The sequence below is a fragment of the Oenanthe melanoleuca genome, chromosome 21 (genome assembly GCF_029582105.1).
Source record: "Oenanthe melanoleuca isolate GR-GAL-2019-014 chromosome 21, OMel1.0, whole genome shotgun sequence".
In the NCBI taxonomy this organism is placed as follows: Eukaryota; Metazoa; Chordata; class Aves; order Passeriformes; family Muscicapidae; genus Oenanthe; species Oenanthe melanoleuca.
In genome coordinates, this window is record NC_079354.1 from 1,743,418 (window position 1) to 1,768,398 (window position 24,981).

The window sequence follows — 24,981 nt, forward strand, 5'->3', positions numbered from 1 at the left end:
TGGCTGGAGCAGGTACAGCATTGTTCCAGCAGGAAAAGCCCCACCAGCCCCATCCCAGCACTCCTCCCTGCCTGCCATGGGGAAATCAGTGTTTTTCACTCTTCCATTTGCATGGAGCAGCTTCCCAAGGCTCAGGCAGGCTGGGCTGTGAGCTGCACAGGCCAATGAGGGGAGGTGCACCCAGCAGCCTGAGCAGGCAGCACAAAGCTGACCTGACACACTGACAATGGAGAGCAGCCTGCACACAGGACAACCCCACACTGCCTGTCCCATTCAGCACAAACTGCCCTGCCAGGTTCCATCTGCCCCTGCCAGCTCTGCCAGCCCCACACTGCCTGTCCCATTCAGCACAAACTGCCCTGCCAGGCTCTGCCAGCCCCACACTGCCTGTCCCATCCAGCACAAATTGCCCTGCCAGGTTCTATCTGCCCCTGCCAGCCCTGCCAGCCCCACACTGCCTGTCCCATTCAGCACAAACTGCCCTGCCAGGTTCCATCTGCCCCTGCCAGCCCTGCAGCCAGCCCAGGCAGCTGCCATGGCACAGCCAGGTGGGCACCACGCAGGCCTGGCCGTGCCATGAGCTGCCCAAGGATCTGTGCTGACAAGCCCATGGGGCAGGGAGCAGAGTGTGGGGCTGCTGCCACCTCCCTGGGAAGCTCTGAGCAGCCCTGGCCCGGTGTGCTGGGCAGGTGAGCCAACAGCCCAGGGTGATTTCAGTCCTGCAGGTCAGGAAACTCATCAGTCTGCAGCTGCCATCTCTGCTCTGTGACAGGGACAGCACCCAGGGATGGCTGCAGCTGTGTCAGGGAGGGTCAGGCTGGATATCAGGGAAAGGTTCTTCCTCCAGAGGGTGCTGGCACTGCCCAGGCTCCCCAGGGAATGGGCACAGCCCCAGGGCTGCCAAAGCTCCAGGAGCAGTCAGACAGGGTGGGATTGCTGGGTGTCTGTGCAGGGCCAGCAGTGGGACTGGGTGATCCCTGGGGGCCCATTCCAAGCTGGGATATTCTCTGATTCCAGGGGTTCACAGCAGAGCAGCTGACACCCACCCACCCTGGCTGCAGGGGTGCCTGTGTGCCTGCTCCCCCCACATCCCAGAGCAGTGTCTGTGCCCTCCCTCTGTGCCAGCACATCCCCACCAGAGCAGGGCCAGCCCACACCACCCCTGGTGCCCATCCAGCCCTGCAGAGCTCAGGCTGCAGTGGAGGTTAGCCCTGGCACATCTGTGAGCACAGCACTGCTGCAGCAGCTCCAGGGCACGGGGGAGGCCTCAGGGGTGGGACAGCACTGCAGTGGGAGCATGAAAGCTTCCCCACCACTTGCATGCCAGGCCAAATGGATGCAGAGAGCTTTGCACTCAGATGGGCTTTTCCCAGGTCCAGCCCTTACAATATTTCATGGAAGAACAACTCCTTTGACAGCTCAGAGAACAGCCTGGAGGAGCAGCACTGAAGGAAGGCACCTCTCACCCAGCTCCAGGCTGGCTGCCCCTGGCACCAGGGGCACTGACAGGAGCTGTGCCAGCTGGGACTGCAGTGGTGAGTGTGGCCAAGCATGTTCCTGCACATCACAGTGAATTACCACTGAGCAACTCCTCTCCAACACACCAACAAAAGCCATTTTCCTGATCCACTGTCTGCCCCTCTACTGCTGCTTGTCTGACTCAGAGCACTGCAGCTGCCAGGATGCTCAATGTCTGGGTGCCAAGCGGCTGGGCTGGGGTAACACAAGATCTGTCACTACACTGCTGCACCATTCTCCTTCACCTGCCTGGGTTTCCTCACTTCTGGAGGAAGGTGTGGTGTAGAGCAGCCTCAGCAGTGTTGCTGAGCTCTAGTTTTGTCCAGGAGAACAAAACTAGAAGGACAGCAGAGAACTTTCATCCCTGGAAGTGTCCCAGGTCAGGCTGGATGGGCCTTGGAGGAACCTGGTCTGGTGGAAGGTGTCCCTGCCCCTGGCAGAGGGTGGGATGGGATCTTTAAGGGCCCTCCCAACCCAAACCATTCCAAGGCTGAGGCCAGCCTTCCATCCATCTCTGCTTAAGCAAAGCCCCATTACCCAACAGTCTGACACCCTCTGTATCACCTCAGCCCTCCCTTTGCTCTGCTCCCCTCCACTGACATCCCCACCTCACTGCTTCAGGCCACATCTTTCCAAACTCCTGGGAACAGTTCCTCCCTGGCAGGAAGATAAAACACAGGTAATGTTTCTGGAGCCTGTCAGCTCTTGCTGGAGCTCGCTGCTCCCTTGTCGACACGGATTCCGTAGGACAGCTGTGATTTCCAGGACAAACGTCTGTCTCTGGGGACAGGGCTGGGAAGGGAGATGTGACCGTGCTGCAGATGCCCTGAGGCAGGCATGGCACTGGATGAGGGGAGCACACAGCCTGTGGTGTCTCTGCCACCTGCTCTGGGAACTGATCCCACATTCACACTCTGAGCTTCTCCAGGACAGAGACCCTGTACAGCCAGAGCTGTCCCACCACATCAGGATGTGGCAACATCCCATGATTCAGGCACAGCCTTGCAGCTGGAGAAGCTCCTCAGCTCCAGGTAGGAGTGAGGTCTCTGTTCCACACACTGCAGCCCAGCCTGGGAGCACAGCACTCCTGCAGCATCTCCTGCCCTCCCTGGGGAGATGAACAGGACAGCAGCCACAGCAGCACCTGTGTGACTCATGAGAACCTGCCCTGCTCTGGCTCAGCAAAAGATCCAAATGGATGAGGCTGGGCTCACCCAACGAGCTTAATGAGACAAATGTGCTGCATGGTGGGAGGAGGCAGCTGAGATGAAGGACTACAGCAGCCTCAGCCCTTTCCTGCACCTGGGGCAGGGGAGTGGCTCTGGAAGGGCAGGAACCTCCCCACTGCATGTCCTCAGTACTGCTCCTCTTATCACAGACAGCAGGGCAGTGCAGGGTGAAATCACAGGAAGGTCCAGGTCAGCAGTGATCTCTGGATGTTTCTGCTCACACAGGCTGGCAGAGTCATTTCAATATCAGATTATTTTGCTCAGGACTGTGTCCAGATGAGACCTAGTGAATCTGACCCCCTGGATGGGGTTCCCACAGGCTCTCTGAGCAGCAGCCCCAGCTGCCTTGCTCTTGCTTCCCCTCACATTCCACTGGGATTTTACTGGCTGTGTCTTGTGGATATTTCCACTGTTCTCTCCCTCCTCTGCAGGCTGCCCAGACCCAGCTCCCAGCTGCCCTCACCTCTCATGCTCCAGCCCCAGGCCAACCCCACTGTCCTGCTGGACCTGCTCCAGTTTGTCCATGACTGGGAGCCCCAGGTGTGGCCCCCAGACTGCTGAGCAGATGGAAACAATCCCCCTCCTGGGTTTTTGCTAACAGCACTCTGCAATGCCACAAAACATGGTCCTTGTCACACCCTGAGTGCCAGGTGAGAGCCTGGGGTGCACAGAGAGGCTCCCAGTCCTGGGAATCAGGGCTGGGCAGCCACTGGATGTCTGGGCTTGGAAGCAGTTTAGAGCAGCCAGCCAGACCTCAGAGTGACTTTGCTGGGTGCAGTCAGCAGGAACAGCCTCAGCTGGATCCTGACACAGTGCCCAGCCAGCTGACTGTGCCCTATGATGCACACAGGAGATCAGATATGGACAGTCCCCACTCTCAGAGCCTTGATCACCCTGGGATGTCACCATGGAGGTGTGAACAGAGATGGATTTATCCCCATGGGGTCTCCAGGGGCAGGTGTGTCCCAACAGTGCAGAAAACAAACAGACCTTCCTTCATTCCACAGCTGATGGAAACACTGCTCCTGACTGAATCCCTTAAGCCTCAATGTCATTTGATTTCACATATTTTGAGTTGGAAAGGATCCAAAAAGATCACTGAGTCCATCTCTGAGCTGAATGGTCTATATGGGGATTAAACCCACACCCCTGGCATTATCAGCTCTGGGCACTGAGGCAAACCCAAGCACTGCAGTCCTTGAAAGGCACTTTCTGCATCCTCTTGATCAGGGATGGCCTCAGATTCCTCACAGTGGAGCCCTGTGGCTTCTCTGAATTGCTGGAGAAACAAACCCCACCAAAACCACCACTGGAGTGTAAAACAAGCTTAATGAAAACCCACTCAAGTACAAAGGCAGCGTGTCCCACGGGGTGACCCCTCTGGGGCTGGGGCAGGGGCACAGCAGGGATGCCAGTGGCACTGCCATGGTCCTGCAGGGCCACACAGCACTGCTCACAGCCACACCTCTGCCAGCCTGCCCTGGGGGTGCCAGTTCAGTTTAACCCGGGGAGCTGAGCAGAATTCCATGGCTGGGTCAGGGTGGGGTGCAGACAGCCCTGCAGCACACCCAGGGCACTGCACACACTGGGCAAGGATGGGGTGCAGGGGTGCCCCCAGCTCAGGTGTGCCCAGCAGAGCTGCATGGCCAATCCCCTCCCTGAAGGGAGCAGCCCTGAGCTCTGCCAGGGCTGCAGTGGCAGAACCCACCTGTGTGCTGGGAGGGGATTCTGCTCCTCTGCTGGGCTCTGGGGAGACCCCCCTGCAATGCCCTGGGGTCCCAGCACACACAGGACAGGGAGGAGCTGCAGCCAGCCCATGGACATGCTCCAAGGGCTGGAGCCCCTCTGCTCTGGGGCCAGGCTGGGAGAGCTGGGGGTGCTCACCTGGAGAGGAGAGGGATCCAGGGAGAGCTCAGAGCTGGGGGTGCTCATCTGGAGAGGAGAGGGATCCAGGGAGAGCTCAGAGCTGGGGGTGCTCATCTGGACAAGAGAGGGATCCAGGGAGAGCTCAGAGCTGGGGGTGCTCACCTGGAGAGGAGAGGGATCCAGGGAGAGCTCAGAGCTGGGGGTGCTCATCTGGAGAGGAGAGGGATCCAGGAAGAGCTCAGAGCTGGGGGTGCTCACCTGGACAAGAGAGGGATCCAAGGAGAGCTCAGAGCCCCTGCCAGAGCCTAAAGGGACCCAGGAGAGCTGGAGAGGGACTGGGGACACAGGGAATGGTTCCCACTGCCAGAGGGCTGGGATGGATGGATACTGGGAAGGAATTCCTGGCTGTGAGGGTGGGCAGGGCTGGCACAGGTGCCCAGAGCAGCTGTGGCTGCCCCTGGATCCCTGGCAGTGCCCAAGGCCAGGCTGGATGGGGTTTGAAGCACCCTGGGCTATGGAAGATGTCCCTGCCCATGGCAAGGGGTGGGGTGGGCTTTAAGGTCTCTTCCAACCCAAACTATTCTGGGATTGAAGATACCTCAAGACATTGTCCTTTCTGATTAGCTCCAGATAAAATCCCAATTTTTGGTTATAAAGCACATCCCTTCTCTGCCACATCCCTGTAAATGAGCCCCGCCATGTCCTGCCTCCCAGGCACTGTAGCTGAGGCACATCCAGCATTTAAAACATGTCTTCTAAAGGAAAAAAAAAAAAAAAACAAACAAAAAAGGAGAAGAGATCACAAGTGATGGTCTGGGCCCTGATTATGAAACTGAAACCAGTTTTCTGAAAGAGCTTCTATTTTTTGTTTTTTAATAGCTTTTGCTGAAGATCCAAACCAGGCACATCTCTCCTTACAGCTCCACATCTTTGACTGAAAGCATCCCCAGCCTTCCCTGTGTCTGAGGGACAAGAGGATCAAACCTCCCTGGGCACAGAACCAGGCAGCTCCATGGCTCCAGGCACCTCAAGGCTACTTCAGCAGCCTGTGCTGAGGGAAACCAAACCCCAGGTGGCACAGATCCATCACACCCAGGCAGCTTAACCAGCTCTGATCCTCCACAAGAGGCTTTGGGGTCTGTCAGGATTTGCCTGATCTCCTGCAGGGACAGAGGGAGTGCTGGTTGCACCACGAAGCCTCAGGCTTGGCATAGCCAGAATTTGATTTTAATACAAATGCTTGTTTGTTTGGGACTTGCTGGAAGCACTGAGAAGTATTAAGGGAAAGAAGGAAATGGAAGAAAACAAGAAGGAACCAAATGTGAGTTTTCCAGAAGAAACAATCACTTTTTAATCACAGCAAAACCTGAAGAAGGTCACACCAAACTCAGGGCAGTGGGATGAGACAGCACAACACCAGAAATTTAGCAGAGAATTGGGAAAAGCTCCATAACACTGAGGTCTGAACATCTGCACAAACCCAGGCAGAGTTAAAAATAGCTGAAACAGCTGTGTTAGACCCCCTGAGTACATTACAGACACTCCCCTGCTTCCTTTGAGGACTTCAGACAATGCTGAGCCCACCGTGCCCCTGGGGAGGTTTTCCTCAAGCTCTCTTTGAAAATGCACCTTTTATTTTCAGGTTAGAATTTATAGACTCCAGTTTCCAACTGCAGGAACTTTTCTGGGTTTTGGAGCTAAATGTAGGAGGAGTCTAGAAAAAGAATATTGTCCTCATGGAAGAGCTGAAAGATAATGAAAATGTTTCCTTTCTGTCCATGGAGGGTTGGAACTGGAGGATCTTTAAAGGCTCTTGTAACCCAAACCAGCCAATAATTCTGTGATTTTTAGTAGTTTCCTGAGCACTTCACACATTTATCAGCCTGATGACTCTCTCCTTTACATTCTCCATTTTTTTTGTTAATCTCCTTTCCAAAAACAAACCTCAAAACTGACTTCAGTACCCAGGGTCCATCTCTCAGCTGCAGAGACAGCATCCACCTCCTTGCTGAGGTCTGACATTCCTGAGTGTGTCCAAGGTGACACTTCCCAGCCCTGCAGAGCTGCTCTTCCCTCTCCACTGGGATTTTTTGGCTGTTCCCCCCAGCTCAGGGAAGAGCTGTTCCTGCATTTCGTATTATCCCCTTGAGATATCCTCAATGCATCCAAAATTCCTGTAATTGGTAAAACTCTCTCTGAAGCTCAGGGAAATTCATTAGGAGAATGCTGACAAAAAGCAGCAGGGGGGCATCATACAATGAAGAATTGTTTTGGGGCAATGAGAAAGAAACAGGCCTGTTTTCCTCCTTGTTTCTATGTCTCTGATCTGATTTCAGGGTTCTTAGGCAGCTCATGTGTTTGTCTCTCCAAGCCATCCCCACCACACACAGCTCTGAGCAGCTCCAGGAAGCCCAGGACATCTCCTAGGACATCTTCCTCTTTTATTCAACAAGAGCTTCCATCTGGGAGCTGCTCCTTTCTCCCAGCTCTGCTTTTTCAACATCCTGGGGTCACTTTCCTCCTATCCCACCTCCATCTGCCTCATCCCTGGAGTGTCCAAGGCCAGGTTGGATGGGGATGGGAGCAACCTGGGATAGTGGAAGGTGCCAATGGGAGGGGGTGGAACGAGATGATTTTAAAGATCTCTTCCAACCCAACCCAGTCTGGAGTTCTGTGATTTTATGATTCAGGTATCATTATGACTGTGATACCTGGTTCATCCCATCCCAAAGAACCCATCAGGGCACTCTTGTCTAACAGACTTTGATAGCAGAGGCCAATTTTCTGTGTCAGGTCCTGGCTCTTGTGCTGCCACCACTGCCAGTGGTTTTTATGCCTGGCTCCCAGTGAACTCAGCCCACATCCAGCTGCACACTGGCCAAGTGCCCATGGCCATGACCTCTGGCAGGTCACTCTGTGCAGGCTGGGAAGATGGACCTCTGCTGTAAAGGACATAAAATGGGAAAAGACACTGCCATGAGCCAGATCAGCCCTGCAGGGAGCAGCCCAGGGGCTCAGACTGCACTGGCAGCACCTTCTGGGGGTGTCTGTGGGGCTCCAGCCTGCAGGGGGGACACCAGCACCTCTCCACAGCTTCTCTTTCATCATCTTTAGGCCCATTTGAAAGGCTGGCATGCAATCTGCCCCCCAGGCTGCAGCCAGCTCCCCTTCACCTGCCAGTCCCAGGGCTCAGCCCTGCTCCTTGCTGGAGGGGCAGCACTGATGAGACCCCAGGAAAATCAAAGCATCCCATTCCTGTGCTGGCTTAGCTGGGAGAGTCAGGTTTCAGGCAGCAAACCCCCTATCTCTGATCACTTTAATTCCACTAACCCATGTCATGTCAGACAGAGTCAACATTTGCTCTGGAAAACACTCAGGAGGCAGAGAAAGCAAAGCCAGCCCGGCCTGTGGCCTCTCCCCGGCAGCTCTTTGAAATGACCCAGGGGAAAAGGGAGGTGAACAGCTGGGAGCTCTCCAGCATCTCCTGGAGCCCTCCTGACAGATCTCAGACCCTGCAGTGTCAGGTTACCCACGGGGAAACTGCTTTTATTGCAGAGGGTCAGCAGGGAATTGTGGCATTTGCAATTACCCGAGCAGCAGCGTGAGCTCAGGGTCAGGATTAGCTGTGAGACCTGGGGCTCAGACAGAGTGGCAGGGAAATGCACCACCATCTGCAAGGCACCAGCCAGTCCAGAGGCAGGGACAGGCCAGGGAATGGGACACGTGGGGGAGAAGGGTCTGCCAGAGCAGAATTCCTGCCACAGCATCTGGCAGGGGGTGCCTGTGACTGTCCTGCCACTGTGGCAAAGGGGAGACCTGGAAAACCTCGTGGGAAAGGGCAAGGTTCCCTCTCATGCCTTCAGCCAGAGGCTCAGTGTGAGGGGGTAACCCAGGCACTCCAAACTCCCAGGGCAGACCCCACAGACCCCACAGTGAGCTGGAGGTGCTGCTGTGCCAGGATCAGCCACAGAACAAGGGCTGCCCTGCCCTTCAGTGCACAGGGCTTGAAGAGCTCTGGGCTGGGATCCAGGCTGGCTTTGAAGTGGCAGGAGCACACAGGGCTGGGCTGAGCTCTGTGTCTCCAGCCAGTGACATTCCCACACACCTGGATGGCTCCTGCTCACCTGCAGGACACCCCATCCAAAGCAGCCTCTGTCCCTGCCCCACAGCACCCCAGTCCCACACAGTCCCCAGCAGCTGTGTCACTGGTACAGCAGTGTCCCCCCTCCAGGGGCCACCACTGACCCCAGTGCTTTGTGCTCCTGCTCAGCTCAGAGTCCAAACACACCCAGGTATCCAACTGAAAATCTGGTTAAAACCTCCCTCATTTTTTGCTTTTCTGGGTAAAACTCTCTGCTGCCATTTAAGTGCCACAGCCTTTCACACCAGGGGCCCTCCTGGTGAATGCATTTGGACTCAGATGCCTTCCTGCAAAGTGAGACTGAATGCAGTGAGGAGCACCTGGATGAGGAAGGGAAGAATGGAGGATCCTGGTGACCCTGCTCTGCATGGGAGGTGAGGCTGGAGACCTCCAGAAGCCCTTCCACCAGCACTTGTGACTCTCCTGCTGGAAGAGTTCACTATTCCTTGGACTATTACAACATTTGTTCCCTCCCCACCAATTCCTCTCCCAGCTCTGCCCCTGTGATGCCATGCTCAGAACACACACTTCTGGAGCCAGAAGAGAAGGTTCTGTCCACTTTTGGAACAGAAAAGCAAGGAATGGCAGCACTGGGGCATTTGCCCTTAAAGGAGTAAAAATGCTCAGGTCTGAGATATTCCTGGACTTGCTGGAGCTCTGGAAAATTGGTGTTACACAGTGTGTGAGGTTTTGTTCCAGGGTTCTTGGCAAGGTGGCCCCATCAGGCTGGTACCCACGCCGTGTCAAGTGTCTGGAACACTTCCCAGTGGGCCCAGCCTGCAGCTCCTTCAGTCTGTAACTACACTGGAAAATCTTAAAAACATGGCAAAGCAGCCCAAAGCTGGCTGCAGCCCCACTTGAATCAAGGCAGGCTTTGGTGTAGATTACAGCCTTTACAGCAGTTGCTAATGCCACAAGCCCAGCGACTTGGCCCGGGCAGAGAGGCTTGGGCTGTGTTTGAGCTCTTTGTTCAGCCCCATCTGCATGTGCCACCCGGCCTGCAGGGCTTTGTTCCCACAGAGGAGCTGCTGCAGAGCGTCCTGGCACCTCCCACATGCTGCCAGAGCACTGGGGTCACACCGTGCCAGGGGTGTCCCCTCTGCACCTGGAAAACCCATCTGCTCCAGAGCATGGCATGAACACAGTGGGACCCCCAAAACCTCCAACCTGCCCCACACATCTTCCATAAAATGATACCTTCCCAAAAAGTGCCAATTAACTGCAATGATAACTATCCTTAGGACCAACCTGACTTCAACATTTTAAACACAGAAAGCTTAGAGCTGCAGTCCTTGAAAGAGTGATGGTTGCTGCATGGATCACAGAATGGTTCAGGTTGGAAGGGACCTTCCCACCCCCTGCCATGGCCAGGGCTACCCCAGGCTGCTCCCAGCCCTGTCCAGCCTGGCCTTGGGCACTGCCAGGGATCCAGCTGCTCTGGGCACCCTCACAGCCAGGAATTCCTGCCCAATATCCCACCTATCCCTGCCCTTTGGCAGTGAGAAGCCATTCCCTGTGTCCTGTCCCTCCATCCCTTGTCCCCAGTCCCTCTCCAGCTCTCCTTCAGGCCCTGGCAGGGGCTCTGAGCTCTCCCTGGATCCTTCTCCAGGTGAGCACCCCCAGCTCTCCCAGCCTGGCTCTGGAGGGGCTCCAGCCCTTGGAGCACCACTAAGTGCTGCTAATTTATGACTGAACCTTTTCTCTGGCTCTCTTGCATGGCAAACTCTACAAGGTTCCCTGTGTGTAGGGGAAAATGTTGGAAAAACTGGTTTTTTTTTTCTCTTGAGAAGAGCATTCCCTGCCCAGCCCCAGCCCCAGCCCAGCCTGTGGAGTGTCAGGCACTGTGAGAACCTTCCTGCTTCACAGGGGCACACAGAGGCTCATCCCTCCCCACAGGGACCCCACTAATGCCCAGGGACCCCAAAAAGCACTGAAGGATACAGTGGAGGCTGCAGCAACCCCTACAACCTGCCAGCACTGCTCCAGGGCTGTGCTTGCCAAGGGCAGCAGGAGAGATAAATGAACCATCTGGAACTCAGGAGGAAAAGGTGAAGCTGGAGCTGCCCATCAGCTCCCAGCACAGCACAGAGCTGTGGCACACTGGGGGAGCCCCTGGCTCAGCAGAAGGGACTTTCCACCCCATCCATCATGGACACACGCTTGATTTCTGACCAAAGGCAGCTCCAGATGCACTGGAACAGGTTTCTGAAGCCCCAGGCAGGTGTGGGAACAAATGATCCTCAAACACAGGGTGTAATTGATGCAGCAGGGAAAGGTGGGATGAGCAGGAGGAGGAGCCCAGAGATGGTGGCAGGCAGGGAAGGGCATCTGCTCGGGAAGCTCCAGCAGTGCAGCCCAGCCCCTGCTCTGCCAACATCCCCCCACTGGCCACAGGGGCAGGGAGAGGCTCCTGAAGAGGCAGCAGCTGGGAAAGCTCCTGCCATCTGCTGCAGATGGTCTCCAGTGGCACAGGAGAAGGGATCTGGGCATGGCAGGATCCCCCTGGGCACTCACTGCCAGCTGCTGCAGGCATGGGGGGTGCAGGGAAGGCAACAGGTTGGGACAAGAGAGGGGAGGAGGGCAGCAAATGCCACATCACTTGTGGTGGCAGCCAGGGTGAAGATGGGAGTGTGGGTGAATGGAAAAGAAGGGAGAGAAGACAGAGGTGGCAGAACCAGGATGGTGACATGGGGCCATGGGAGGCAAGGTCTGGGTGTTCACTGGCTAAGAGAAGCAGCCAGGAGGATGTCAAGGGTTCAGGAGGTTTGGAGTGTGGGACTAGGCTGAATTGTCACAGAAACACATCCAGGGAAGTCCCCAAAGGATGAAATCTGGGATTGAAGTGACCTCAGCCCAGCAGACCCTCCAGCTTGCTCTGTCACGCAGGGAAACCCTTCTATCTGTGAGATGGCTCCAAAGCTCAGGAAATTTCTGCTCTTCCCCCTTTTCTGTCAGTTTTCTGCACAAGAAGTACTCTACCAGGTCTTGAAACATCAAGAAGTAAGAAACTACTTCTCAAGGGCCTCAGTCACCTCAGCTCAGCTGAGGCTTTCCCACTCAGGTCATTGTGGTCTCCCATTTATGCAGTTCTTGGACAGACTTCACAGAACCACTTCCAGCTTGCAGTTCTCCAAATCAGATGTTTTACTGGTGTCCTGACAGAGTCTCCTGTATTTCCTTAGAAAATCAGTGATTTCCCTGGGGGAAAAAAGCTTGGACTTCATGGGCTGCCTGTCTCTTGATGGCTCAAGACTAATTCTGTTCCTGAAAGGTGTTTTAGCTAAAGCCAGGACTGAACTGGAGGAAAATTCCCATCCCTAGAAGTGTCCTAGGCCAGGCTGGACAGGGCTTGGAACAACCTGGTCTAGTGGAAGGTGTCCCTGCCCATGGCAGGACTTTAAAGTCCCTTCCAACCCAGATCATTCTGGGATTCTCTTATAAACAAATACTCAGAGCTTTGAAGCTCTGGAAAACTCATTCCAGCCCTTTGAGGTAATTCCTGCACTTTCCCAGGTTCTGGTTTCACAGACAGTAACTCTTGGCTGCAGTAGGGCCCAGCTGAGCAATGAGAGGGAACAGGAGGAGCCACTGCTCCAGAGCAGCACAGGCTCTGCTGGGCCTCCCTCACAAGGAGGGAGCCAGACACATCCTGTGATGCACAGGGAAAGTGAGAAGATAAAAGCAAGATTCCCTGTGCCCCAGGCAGTACAAGTCTCCTGTCCCATCCAGCCAGCAGCATCACTAATGTGACAGGCACACAGCAGGCTGGGCTGGCTGCTGAGAGCTCTGGTCATACCCACCTTCACCTGAGCTGCTCCCTGACCTCTCTGTGCCCCTCTGCTTTGCCAGCAGAGCTCTGGGATCATGGCTGCAAGAAAAAAAATTCCTCCTTTCTGGTGCTCTGCACATCCCAGGATCTGTACTCATTGCTCATGGATGAACTCCTCAAGGTTTGTAACAGCATCAGCGGGCTCAGCCCAGGGCTAGGAGACCCCAGCAGAGCAGGGCATGGCCCATGTCCCTCCTCTGGACTGTGGTCACTGTCCCTGAGCTCATGGGCTCCTCCCCAAATGGCCCTGCATGGCTGGGACACAGCCTGGGCTGTGACAGCCACTGAAACCAAACCCACTGATGCCTGGCATGCACCTGGGGCAGAGGGGTGAGCTGCACATCTTCCTGCCCAAGAGACCCAGAGAATCATGGAAGATTGGAAAAGACCTCCAAGGAATTGAGTCTGACCTCTGACTGAATGCCACCTTGTCCCCTAACCCATATCACCATATTGTCACATAATGCTGTAAAATGCCACCCAGAATAATAATGCAAAAAAATCAACAACTTTTCTGGATCTACAGAGGGGGATAAATCACCTTGCTGGGTTTATCAGGACAGTGATTTCCTTCCCCACACACTCCCTGTATTCCCTCTCTAAGGGCCATTTATGGGTCTCTGTGGCTCTGTTTGCAGCCAAGAGCCTCTGACATCAGCACTAATCCTCCCTCCTTATCCCCTGTGACAAGAGCTGCTCACAAAAGGGACACATTCCCAAGAGCCTGGATGCTCTCTTTCCCCCACCACTGGGAGGTCTTGAATTTCCTTCTGGGTACTCCAGAGCTCAAGGCTTTTTCCTCCCTCCTCAGCTCACAGAAGCCAATCCCCAAGCAGTGCCCTTCCCACTGCTATTAACTCTTCCCTGCCCATGGAGCCCTTTCCTTCAGCTCTCCCAGGGCTCTCAGTGTGGATGGAGCCTGCAAACCCTCACAGCACCAAGACTCTCTCACCCCTCCCAAAGAACAGCCACATTTTAGTAGTCAGAGGCTGCCAGCAGAGCTGGTGCCTGGCATGGCTCTCAATTAGTCAAGTGTTGTTATCCAGAGCCCTGGGCCAGGCTCAGCTCCTTGACCCCCTGGCATGGCTCTCAGCCACCCTTCTGGCACAGCTCATTTGTTGAGGAATGGCTGGGAAAAGGCTCTTGGTGGCACCCAGGCTCTGTCACAGTCCCTTCAGACAGGACTGTGGCACGTGGAGAGCCCTGGATTCACTCCTGAAGGGATGCTGAGCTTTGGGGCATGAGGTGCTGCTCAGAGTGGGAGAGGCAGGAGTGCAGGTGAGCTGGAGATGCACAGTGTGCAGCTGGAGGTCGAGGAGGGCAGAGAGAAAACCCAGCCTGGCTCAGAGGTGACAGAAGGGGTTGCCCAGGAAGGCAGGATCATGTTCATGGGGATCCATTTTGCTGGAAGGGGTCACAGCCATGGGATGATGGTCACCAAACCATCACCCACCCTGTGCCTCCCACCTGGCCACACCCAGCACCTTCCCTCCCGCTGATCTAGAGGGTTTGTTTTCTTACTCTTACAGCAGATTTTTCCTGGAATGTTCATGGAATGGTTTGGATTGCAAGGGACATAAATGCTGCTACCCCTGGCCACGGGCTGGGACACCTTCCATTATCCCAGTGTGGTCCAAGCCCCATCCAACCTGGTCCTGGGCAATTCCAGGGATCCAGGGGCAGCCTGAGCCAGGGTCTCCTCACCCTCCCAGGGCAGAATCCCTTCCCAACAGTCCATCCAGCCCTGCCCTCTGGCAGTGGGGGGCAAGCCCCCTTATCCTGGCTCTCCAGGCCCTTATCAAACGTGGGTGCTGAAGAACTGGTGACACCTGAAGGTTTGGGATGCTGCAGGTGATGAGGTCTCTCTCCTCAGTCCTGCAGCACAGAGGGTCCCCAGCAGTTCCCCTGGGGGAACCAGGGGGATTTTCCTTGCTCCCCCTTGTAGGGGGTGGTGGGCACTTTGCTTTGTCCAGCTGTGGCAGGAGCACAACCCATCACACATCCAGCTGGCTCTCCATGCAGAGAAGGCTCAATCTCCCTCTGCTCCCTCTCCTCTCCCCCAGCACCTCCATTCTCCTGTCCCAGCTCTGCCTTTGTGTCTGCAGCTTCTGTTTCCAACTGCTAATGATCTACATCAAGGCTGCCAGGCGGTGCCGAGTGTAAGCAGAAGAATTCAGAGCCTCTAATTACAGAGGAATTAGCAAGCAGACAGTTAGTGTTTAGTGCTAATGAATAGATACATTAAGAGAGACATCACACAGGCTAAGAAGTGTGAGCCCTGATAATAAAGGGAGTGTCAAACCAGGAAAACACAAGGAGGAGGATCCAGGGGACTGAAAAGGATTCGCCTTCAGCTCGGCTTGCTGGTTCTGCTCAGGTGGGAGCAGCCACGAAGGTTCAAGCACAGCAGAGAAGTGCAAGCACAAAATCTGAACATCAAATTATTAATCCACAGTGCAGGACCACGGGGGGAGGGTGCAGAGCCCTGTTCCAGCTCCAGGTGGCATTACAGCCACCCCATCTCCATCAGGTGAAGGGAGCTGGTCATCCATCCTCTCCTCCCTGGGGACACACCTGTCAGTGCTGGAGCCAAACCACGGCTCAGCCTGTGCCAGACCTGCCCTCAGGGCTCCAAAAACACCCTGGCCCCACTCCCAAGATAACTCCAGACCAGAGGGAACCATAATGGTTCACCCAGGCATTTTGCCTCTGTCCTCACCCTCTGTCAGTGATGCCCACCTGCCCCACTGCTGTTTTACTCCACACACCACCCCTGGCAGCCAGAACACACCGTGGCCTCCAGGCAATTCACCCAGGGCTGCCAAATTCGGCCCTAGGGGTCAGGGAGTGTCCAGAGCAGCTTCAGAGGGAGCAGAATCTCTCCTGCTCCCAGGCAGGGCTGTGCCTCCCTGGCATCCTTCCACCTCCATCCCCTGAAGCCAAGCCCCAGCCCGTGCCCAGCTCCAGATGGCTTCCAGGTGGGCTGGGAGGGCAGCCCTGGCCAGCAGCTCGTGGGGCTCCCTGCCACCAGCACAGCTGCCAGGGCACTGCTGGGAGCAGCATTACAGCCTCTCTGACCATCCCTCCCCCAGCAAAGCCACCCTGCACACAGCTGGAGATGCTGGATGAAACCTTCCCTGCTCTGTGCTTCAGCTGCTTCACCAAGTGTCTCTGCAGTGGCACAGGAACTGGAGCAGGTTCCCAGAGCCTTATCCCAAATATCCATCTCCCAGCCACTCTTCTGTGCAGCTCTTCTTTGCTTTCTCAGCCTGTCCTGGCTTTCTCTACAGTGCAAGCAGGGATTGCAGCTCCTGTCAAAATGCTGGAGCCTCCTCCCCTTCCCTGCCCAGGAACCAGGAGTGTGTCTGCAACACTCTGCTGGAGCCTGCAAGGATGCTCTGAGGCAGGACCCGCACTGGAGAGTGATGCAGTGACACCAGGGGACAGTGCCACGAGCTGTTCTGTCCTGTGCCATCCTGGCAAGGCAGCTCTGCCTTGGGGCACGTGCAGCTCTTCACTGAAATAAGGGACATTTCCACAGCCAGGGCTTGAGATTCACTCAGGAATCACCAGGCACTTTCATCACCACAAGCAACACCTCAGCCTTCCTCTTGTCCCCTTCTGTCTTGGGTTGCAATGCAGGATGTGACCAGAAATGTGAATTCTGTCCCCACCTGCTGCAGCCGGGTGGGGCAGTGACCCTGATCTCCTGGCACACATTATCTGCTCATGGGCCATCTTTAAACCAGCTGGGCAATCATCTTTATCTTCCCACAGCCCATCCTCCCTCCAGGAGATATCTCCTGTTCATGGCCAGTGAGTCCCAGGGCATGACTGATAAAATTCCATCATCCCATGGGAGATGCTCCAGCCAGGGGAGGAGCCAAGCCTTTCCTACCCAGATAAAAACTGAGATTTGGACACCAAGGAACCTTCTTTCCACTGGATTCCAGAGGAAAGCCAGACCTTTGCACATCATCCCTGGAGCTTCAGAGGAAACTGCACCTTCTCCAGGAGCACTGCTCCAGCTGAACCACATCTGCCCCTGCAGGAGGATGCAGCCACCATTGAATGGGACTGTGCCAACACCCTGACTGACTGACGGGTGTCAGCTTGGATTCTGACTCTGGCAGGGTTTGGGATTGTTCTGTGTAATACTGCATTTCTATTTTAATTTTCCTAGTAAAGAACTGTTATTCCTAATTCCCATATCTTTGCCTGAGAGCCCCTTAATTTCAAAATTATAATAATTGGGAGGGAGGGGATTTACATTCTCCATGTCAAAGAGAAGCTCCTGCCTTTATTGGCAGATACCTGTCCTTCCAACCAGGACACCTTCCAGTCCAGGGGGCTGAGCCAGCACTGCCCAGAGATGTTGCCCACCTGAAATAAGCAACACCTCACCCTTTTATCCTATTCCAGCCCATGGGGGCTGAGCCACCACTACCCAGAGATGCTGCCCACCCAGAATAAGAAACACCTCACCCTTTTCTCCCCTTGCAGCCCACAGGGGCTGAGCCAGCACTGCCCAGAGATGTTGCCCACCTGGAATAAGCAACACCTCATCCTTTTATCCTATTCCAGCCCACAGGGGCTGAGCCAGCACTGCCCAGAGACAATACCCACCTGAAATAAGAAACACTTCACCCTTCCTCTTTTCCCCTTCCAGTCCAGGGGGGCTGAGCCAGCAGTGCCCAGAGATGATGCCCACATGAAATAAGCAACACCTCACCCTTTTTATTCCATTCTAGCCCACAGGGGCTGAGCCAGCACTGCCCAGAGACACTGTCCAGCTGGAATACGAAACACCTCACCCTTCTTCTTGTCCCCTTGCAGCCCACGGGGGCTGAGCCAGCACTGCTCAGAGACAATACCCACCTAAAATAAGAAACACTTCACCCTACCTCTTGTCTCCTTCCAGCCCACAGGGCCTGAGCCAGCAGTGCCCAGAGATGATGCCCAGCAGGAATAAGGAACATCTCACTCTACCTCTTGTCCCTTTCCAACCTAGAGGGGCTGAGCCAGCAGTGCCCAGAGATGATGCCCACATGAAATAAGCAACACCTCACCTTTTTATCCCCTTCCAGCCCACAGGGGCAAGCCAGCAGTGCCCAAAGACACTGCCCAGCTGGAATAAGAAACACCTCACTCTACCTCTTGTCCCCTTGCAGCCCACAGAGGCTGAACCAGCACTGCCCAGAGATTATGCCCACCTGGAATAAGCAACACCTCACCCTTTTATCCTATTCCAGCCCACAGGGGCTGAGCCATCAGTGCCCAGAGACAATACCCACCTGAAATAAGAAACACTTCACCCTTCCTCTTTTCCCCTTCCTGTCCAGGGGGGCTGAGCCAGCAGTGCCCAGAGATGATGCTCACCTAAAATCAGCAACACCTCACCTTTTTATCCCCTTGCAGCCCACAGGGGCTGAGCCAGCACTGCCCTCAGACGCTGCCCACCCCACGCCGAGCAGGCCCGGCCCTTACCGGCCTGGTTGGTGGTGATGTTGACGGAGGCGAAGTGCGGCGAGAAGGGGCTCTGGTCGGTGACGCCGTTGACAGCCTGGATCTCGAAGGTGTACTGGGTGTGGGCCAGCAGCTCGCTGATGTAGACGCGGGGCTCGGTGAGGCCCAGCTGGCGCGGGGCGAACTGCACGTTGTCGCCGCAGCGCGTGCAGGCCCCGCGGCCGCCCCCGCAGCTCTTGCAGATGATGTTGTACACCAGGTCCTCACGGCCCCCCAGATCCCGCGGGGGGCTCCACTCCAGCATCAGGGAGGTCTCGTTGACGCTGGAGATCACGGCCTGAGGGGCGGAGGGGATGGCTGGGAGGGAAGAGACAGGGAGGTGTGAGATGGCTGCGCGGCCTCCTCCTCCCCATCCACAAAAACAACCAAAATCATCAGGAAAAAATTCAGCATGAAAACCCAGAGAAATGCCCAAAAATTCACACTAAGAAATGCAAAATTCCCTAAGAAATTGCACAAAAAAATCGTCAGAAAAACTCCTAATATCTGCACTAAAAATGGCCACAAAATCCAGTAGAGACAGGAAGTGTGAGGTGGCTGCGCGGCCTCCTCTTCCCCATCCACAAAAACAACCAAAATCATCAGGAAAAAATTCAGCATGAAAACCCAGAGAAATGCCCAAAAATTCACACTAAGAAATGCAAAAATCCTCCAGAAATTTCACCAAAAAAACATCTAACATCGGCACTAAAAAATAAAATCGAGAAGAGACAAGGTGTGAGATGGCTGCGCGGCCTCCTCCTCCCAAAAAACACCCAAAATCTATGAAAAGCATCAGGAAAAATTCAGCACTAAAACCCAGAGAAATGCCCAAAAATTCACACTAAGAAACGCAAAAATCCCCGAGAAATTTCACCAAAAAAAGGTCAGAAAAACTCCTAACATCTGCACAAAAAACCAAAATCGAGAAGAGACAAGAAGGCATGAGATGGCTGCACGGCCTTCTCCTCCGCATCACCAAAAACACCCAAAATCATCAGGAAAAAATTCAGCATGAAAACCCAGAGAAATGCCCAAAAATTCACACTAAGAAATGCAAAAATCCTCCAGAAATTTCACCAAAAAAACATCTAACATCTGCACAAAAAACCAAAATCGAGAAGAGACAAGAAGGTGTGAGATGGCTGCACGGCCTTCTCCTCCGCATCACCAAAAACACCCAAAATCATCAGGAAAAAATTCAGCATGAAAACCCAGAGAAATGCCCAAAAATTCACACTAAGAAATGCAAAATTCCCTAAGAAATTGCACAAAAAAATCGTCAGAAAAACTCCTAATATCTGCACTAAAAATGGCCACAAAATCCAGAAGAGACAGGAAGTGTGAGGTGGCTGCGCGGCCTCCTCTTCCCCACCACCAAAACCACCCAAAATCATCAGGAAAAAATTCAGCATGAAAACCCAGAGAAATGCCCAAAAATTCACACTAAGAAATGCAAAAATCCTCCAGAAATTTCACCAAAAAAACATCTAACATCGGCACTAAAAAATAAAATCGAGAAGAGACAAGGTGTGAGATGGCTGCGCGGCCTCCTCCTCCCAAAAAACACCCAAAATCTATGAAAAGCATCAGGAAAAATTCAGCACTAAAACCCAGAGAAATGCCCAAAAATTCACACTAAGAAACGCAAAAATCCCCGAGAAATTTCACCAAAAAAAAGTCAGAAAAACTCCTAACATCTGCACAAGAAACCAAAATCGAGAAGAGACAAGAAGGTGTGAGATGGCTGCGCGGCCTCCTCCTCCCCATCCACAAAAACACCCAAAATCATCAGGAAAAAATTCAGCATGAAAACCCAGAGAAATGCCCAAAAATTCACACTAAGAAATGCAAAAATCCTCCAGAAATTTCACCAAAAAAACATCTAACATCGGCACTAAAAAATAAAATCGAGAAGAGACAAGAAGGTGTGAGATGGCTGCGCGGCCTCCTCCTCCCAAAAAACACCCAAAATCTATGAAAAGCATCAGGAAAAATTCAGCACTAAAACCCAGAGAAATGCCCAAAAATTCACACTAAGAAACGCAAAAATCCCTGAGAAATTTCACCAAAAAAAAGGTCAGAAAAACTCCTAACATCTGCACAAAAAACCAAAATCGAGAAGAGACAAGAAGGCGTGAGATGGCTGCACGGCCTCCTCCTCCGCATCACCAAAAACACCCAAAATCATCAGGAAAAAATTCAGCATGAAAACCCAGAGAAATGCCCAAAAATTCACACTAAGAAACGCAAAAATCCCCGAGAAATTTCACCAAAAAAAGGTCAGAAAAACTCCTAACACCTGCACAAAAAATGGCCACAAAATGCAAAAGAGACAAAGAGGTGTGAGATGGCTGCGCGGCCTCCTCCTCCCCATCACCAAAAACACCCAAAATCTATGAAAATTCCAAGGAAAAGCATCAGGAAAACCCAGACAAATGCCTAAAAATTCACAGTAACAAATGCAAAAATCCCCCAGAAATTGCACAAAAAATGGCCAGAAAAACTCCTAACATCTGCACAAAAAACCAAAATCGAGAAGAGACAAGAAGGTGTGAGATGGCTGCACGGCCTCCTCTTCCCCATCCACAAAAACAACCAAAATTATCAGGAAAAAATTCAGCATGAAAACCCAGAGAAATGCCCAAAAATTCACACTAAGAAATGCAAAAATCCCTGAGAAATTTCACCAAAAAAAGCTCAGAAAAACTCCTAACATCTGCACAAAAAACCAAAATCGAGAAGAGACAAGAAGGTGTGAGATGGCTGCACGGCCTCCTCCTCCCAAAAAAACACCCAAAATCTATGAAAAGCATCAGGAAAAATTCAGCACTAAAACCCAGAGAAATGCCCAAAAATTCACACTAAGAAATGCAAAAATCCCGCTGGTGCCCTCCCAGTGCCCAGCCCCACGTACTGGTGCACGGCATGTCCCACTGGTGCCCTCCCAGTGCCCAGCCCCACGTACTGGTGCATGGCATGTCCCACTGGTGCCCTCCCAGTGCCCTCCCAGTGCCCAGCCCCACGTACTGGTGCATGGCCTGTCCCCCAGTGCCCTCCCAGTGCCCTCCCAGTGCCCAGCCCCACGTACTGGTGCATGGCATGTCCCACTGGTGCCCTCCCAGTGCCCAGCCCCACGTACTGGTGCATGGCATGTCCCACTGGTGCCCTCCCAGTGCCCAGCCCCACGTACTGGTGCATGGCATGTCCCACTGGTGCCCTCCCAGTGCCCTCCCAGTGCCCAGCCCCACGTACTGGTGCACGGCATGTCCACGGGGTCAGCGTCTGCCCGGTAATATCCGCTCCTGCACACGCAGTTGGTGGCTCCCTCCGAGGTTGTCCTGCTGTTGATGGGGCAGTGCACACAGCCCTCATCCCCCTGGCTGGCCTTGAACGTCCCCGAGGGGCAGCCTGCAAAGGAAGGAGAGCAGTGTGACAGCACTGCCAGGGGTGCACAGGGTGGGATTGTTGGGTCAAGGGCTGGATTTGATCCTGTGGGTCTCCTCCAAGTCAGGATATTCTGTGATTCTACAGCCACCCAAGGAGCAGGGCATGAACCAGGTGTGGGTAGTTGCCCACAACACTTCCCCATTCCTTTCTAAAACACAGCTCCTTGCACTCAATACCCCATGTGGTGTTTCTCCCACTGTGTTACCCACTCATTTTTCATTCCCTGCAAATGTCCTGCACCTGTTTTCCCACAAAGAGCCCCGTGCTGTAACCACATGCTGCAGGAACACACTGCTGCCATTCCTGATGCCACCCCACATTTCCATTGCTGATGGACACTCAATCACCATCTGCCTGGTCCATGACCTCTAGAGTTGTCTAAATCCCTGTCATGCTCCACACTGCATAACAACATCCACTGTTCTATTCTCTTCTTTTTTCAGCAATGCCCACATTATTTTTAACCACCACTGTACTGACTGTGAAAGCCCCAAGCTCTGAGTTGTGGGGGACACTGGGCCAACCCCCAGCTCATCTCTCTGCAGGTTGGGGTGAACTGCTCTACTGGAAGTTACCCCTGCTCATGGCAGATGGTCTTTAAGGCACCTCCAAACCCAAACCATTCTGTAACTCCACCATTCCATGAACATGGGGTTGTTTTCTCCCACCTGTATCACCTCATATCTTTTGAATTCCAGCTGCCTTCTCATTCCCTGGTCATGCTGTCTCACAGGGTCCTTTTGCAATTCTCCAGAGTTTTGTTATGACTTTGTAGATGTGGCACTTGGGGACACTGCAGTGCTGATGATCCTAGGGAGCCATTTCCAACCTTAATGATTTTCTGACTCGATATTACAAATAAATTGTTGGTTCAGCTGAGCAGTAACAGCAGGCTGGGCTCTCTCTCCAGGGCTCTGAGCCCTGAAGAAGATTCTCCATAAGCAGCAGCCACTCAAGCCCAGGTGTGTCCAGCCCCACAGCAGATGGTGGTGAAGGCTGGACCACACTGTGATCCAGCACTAACAGATATGGATAAAATCATATCCACAACCACAAAATCCCTTCCTAGGCCAGGGATCACCAGAGCCCAAGGAGAAGCTCAGCTCTCACCCTCCTGTGGGGTTACTCCTGCTGTGACTTTCTGCTGCTGCTCATTCTTACCCAGCCTGAAGGGCCTGGGGGGAGGCAGGTGGTTCCTGTGCTGGAACAAGTTTAACAAACATCACCTGCCAAGGCTCCCAGGAATGAGGCAGATCAGAAAACAGCCTGGGAAAAACATTCACTGGGGTTGCTGTGAGCAAGAACCACTGCTAGGAATTAGCTATTTCTTACTTGGGAAAAAAGGAAAAAAGAAGGTTGGAGTTGGTTTTTTTCCAGTTTTCATCTCCTTTCCTCCAGAATTATCCTGAGTTTTTAATGAGAAAAGCTCTACAGAATAATTCTATCATCCTTCCTGATGCACTGTCCCTTCTTCCTCCTCTGGTCAAAGGAGCTGCTGAAAACCAGGACTCTCCTCATGCTCATGGATGTGTGCATTGATCCCTCTCCCATCCCTGCCCCACCTCCCTGGGACCAGCCCATCCCAGAGGGAGTGAGGCTGTTGGGAGAGGTGATGGCTGGGCAGCTCTGCATTCCCCAGAGTGATGGGGACATGATAACAGGCTGCCTGCACTAATACCAGTATTTGAGACACACAAAAGACCAACACATAAAATTGCTCTCATCTGACAGCCTGGGTGAAATGCAGGGTCATTCCAGTGAGGATGGTTTCAGACAGGAGCCTCTTTCACCTTCCTGAGGTTTATTTTAAAAATAGCTACTTTTCTATAATGCTGCTTCTGCATCAAGACAGTGAGACATCCAAAAAGTGCCCAGGCTGTGGAGTGTAGTGACTCCTCCAAGGGATAAAAACATTCCTCACATTGGCCCTGGAACAGGTCAATGGCTGGAGAGGAATAAAAACTGAGGCTCAGTGGTTTTTTTTTATAAAAATACCAAGCTGGCACACTGAAACTCTTTCCATGAGCCACCAAAACACAGCCAGGAGTTTTGGCAAGTCCCTTCCTCCCCAGTAGGTCCTGCATGGGATAAAATAATCCTGGAAAAAATCAGAACTTCTCCAAAGTTAAATGTTCTGAAATCATGTGGAAAGACAGGAGAATCACTGAGATTTGATGCAAAGTCCCTTTTTAATTGAATTATTTTTCTCAAGTAATGACAACTTCCAACAGTAAAATAAAAGAACATTGTGTTCAAAACTCCAGATCTTCCCCTGGGTAAGAAAACAGATTTTCTTTAGGAATCCACCCAATTTCTTGTATCTAGAGCAAACAGCAAATCAAAAGTGGAATCTTCACAAAGGGGCTAAAATCCCTCCTGCCTGACCAATGGGAATGTTCTCACCTTGTGCTGGAACCAGCTTCACAGAACCAGGGAACATCCTGAGCTGGGAGGGACCCTCAAGGACCACCAGTCCCACTCCTGGCCCTGCACAGACACCCCAAAAATCCCACCCAGTGCCTCTGTGCATTGTCCAAACTCTCCTGGAGCTGTGGCAGCCCTGGGGCTGTGCCCATTCCCTGGGGAGCCTGGCAGTGCCCTCTAAGGAAAGAACCTTCTCCTGATCTCCAGCCTGACACAGACATGAGGACACCCCAGTTTTCTGCCCTGGGAGGTGACAGCAGCTTTGGGATGTTGCTGCTTTTAATTAGGCTTGCAGCAAGAACATCCCTGCTTGGAAAGAGGGAATTGAAACAGCAAAAGCACAGAAATTTCTACTTTATCCAAGCATCTTCCACCCCTGGAGGGTGATTTGGTGCCAGTGGCTCTGGCCCCATCACTGCAGTGGTTCCCAGCACCAAGGGATGCTACAGAAGTCACAGATCAGGGATGCTGGGGTGGCTCTGCAGGCATGGAGCTCTGGCTGTGCCTCTCCAGCCAGGCTGGCAGTGCTCAGCAGCACCAGGCTCCTGGTTCCCATTCACCCACCCAGGGCATGGCCAGCTGGTTCTGCCTGGGGAGGGACATGATTTGGGAATCACAGAGTAAAGTGGTGGAGGGAACTCCTGCCATGAGAAGGGTCCTGCCCTCCCTGCAGGATGTGGGAGGCAAGGCCACCTCTGCTCTGGCACCTCAGCAGGGAAAACATGCCAGGGCTCAGGGAAAGCCTCTGGCCAAAGCTGCAGGAGGGGGTTCCCTGCTCCTTGGTGTCTCACTGCCTCTCTCTAACCAACTCTTTAATTAATTCAGTGTGAGCTGGGCAGGCTCCAGCCAGGCTCCCCTGCATCCCAAAGTGTCCTGGCCCCTCTTGGGAACAGCTCTGACAAACAGCTCCTCCTCAGATGGCACCTCCAGCCCAGGAAGGAAGGACTCTCCTCACCCCTCTGCCTGGCCCTGTTTCTCCTGGAGCAGGGATCCCTGAACTCATTTTTAAAGGCTGATGG

The 24,981-nt window shown here is 53.5% G+C and overlaps 1 protein-coding gene across 3 annotated transcripts in view; it reads right to left on the reverse strand.

Annotated features, from left to right (window-relative positions):
• The window catches only part of EPHB2 (EPH receptor B2), an 82,990-nt gene that overhangs the window by 24,168 nt on the left and 33,841 nt on the right, over positions 1 to 24,981 (reverse strand). For all 3 annotated transcript variants that reach the window (XM_056508321.1, XM_056508323.1, XM_056508322.1), the window contains exons 3-4: positions 21,344 to 21,499; positions 18,071 to 18,406 (exon numbers count right to left, since the gene is read on the reverse strand). In XM_056508321.1, the coding sequence (XP_056364296.1) occupies positions 18,071 to 18,406; positions 21,344 to 21,499 (492 nt within the window). The remainder of the gene's footprint in view (positions 1 to 18,070; positions 18,407 to 21,343; positions 21,500 to 24,981) is intronic.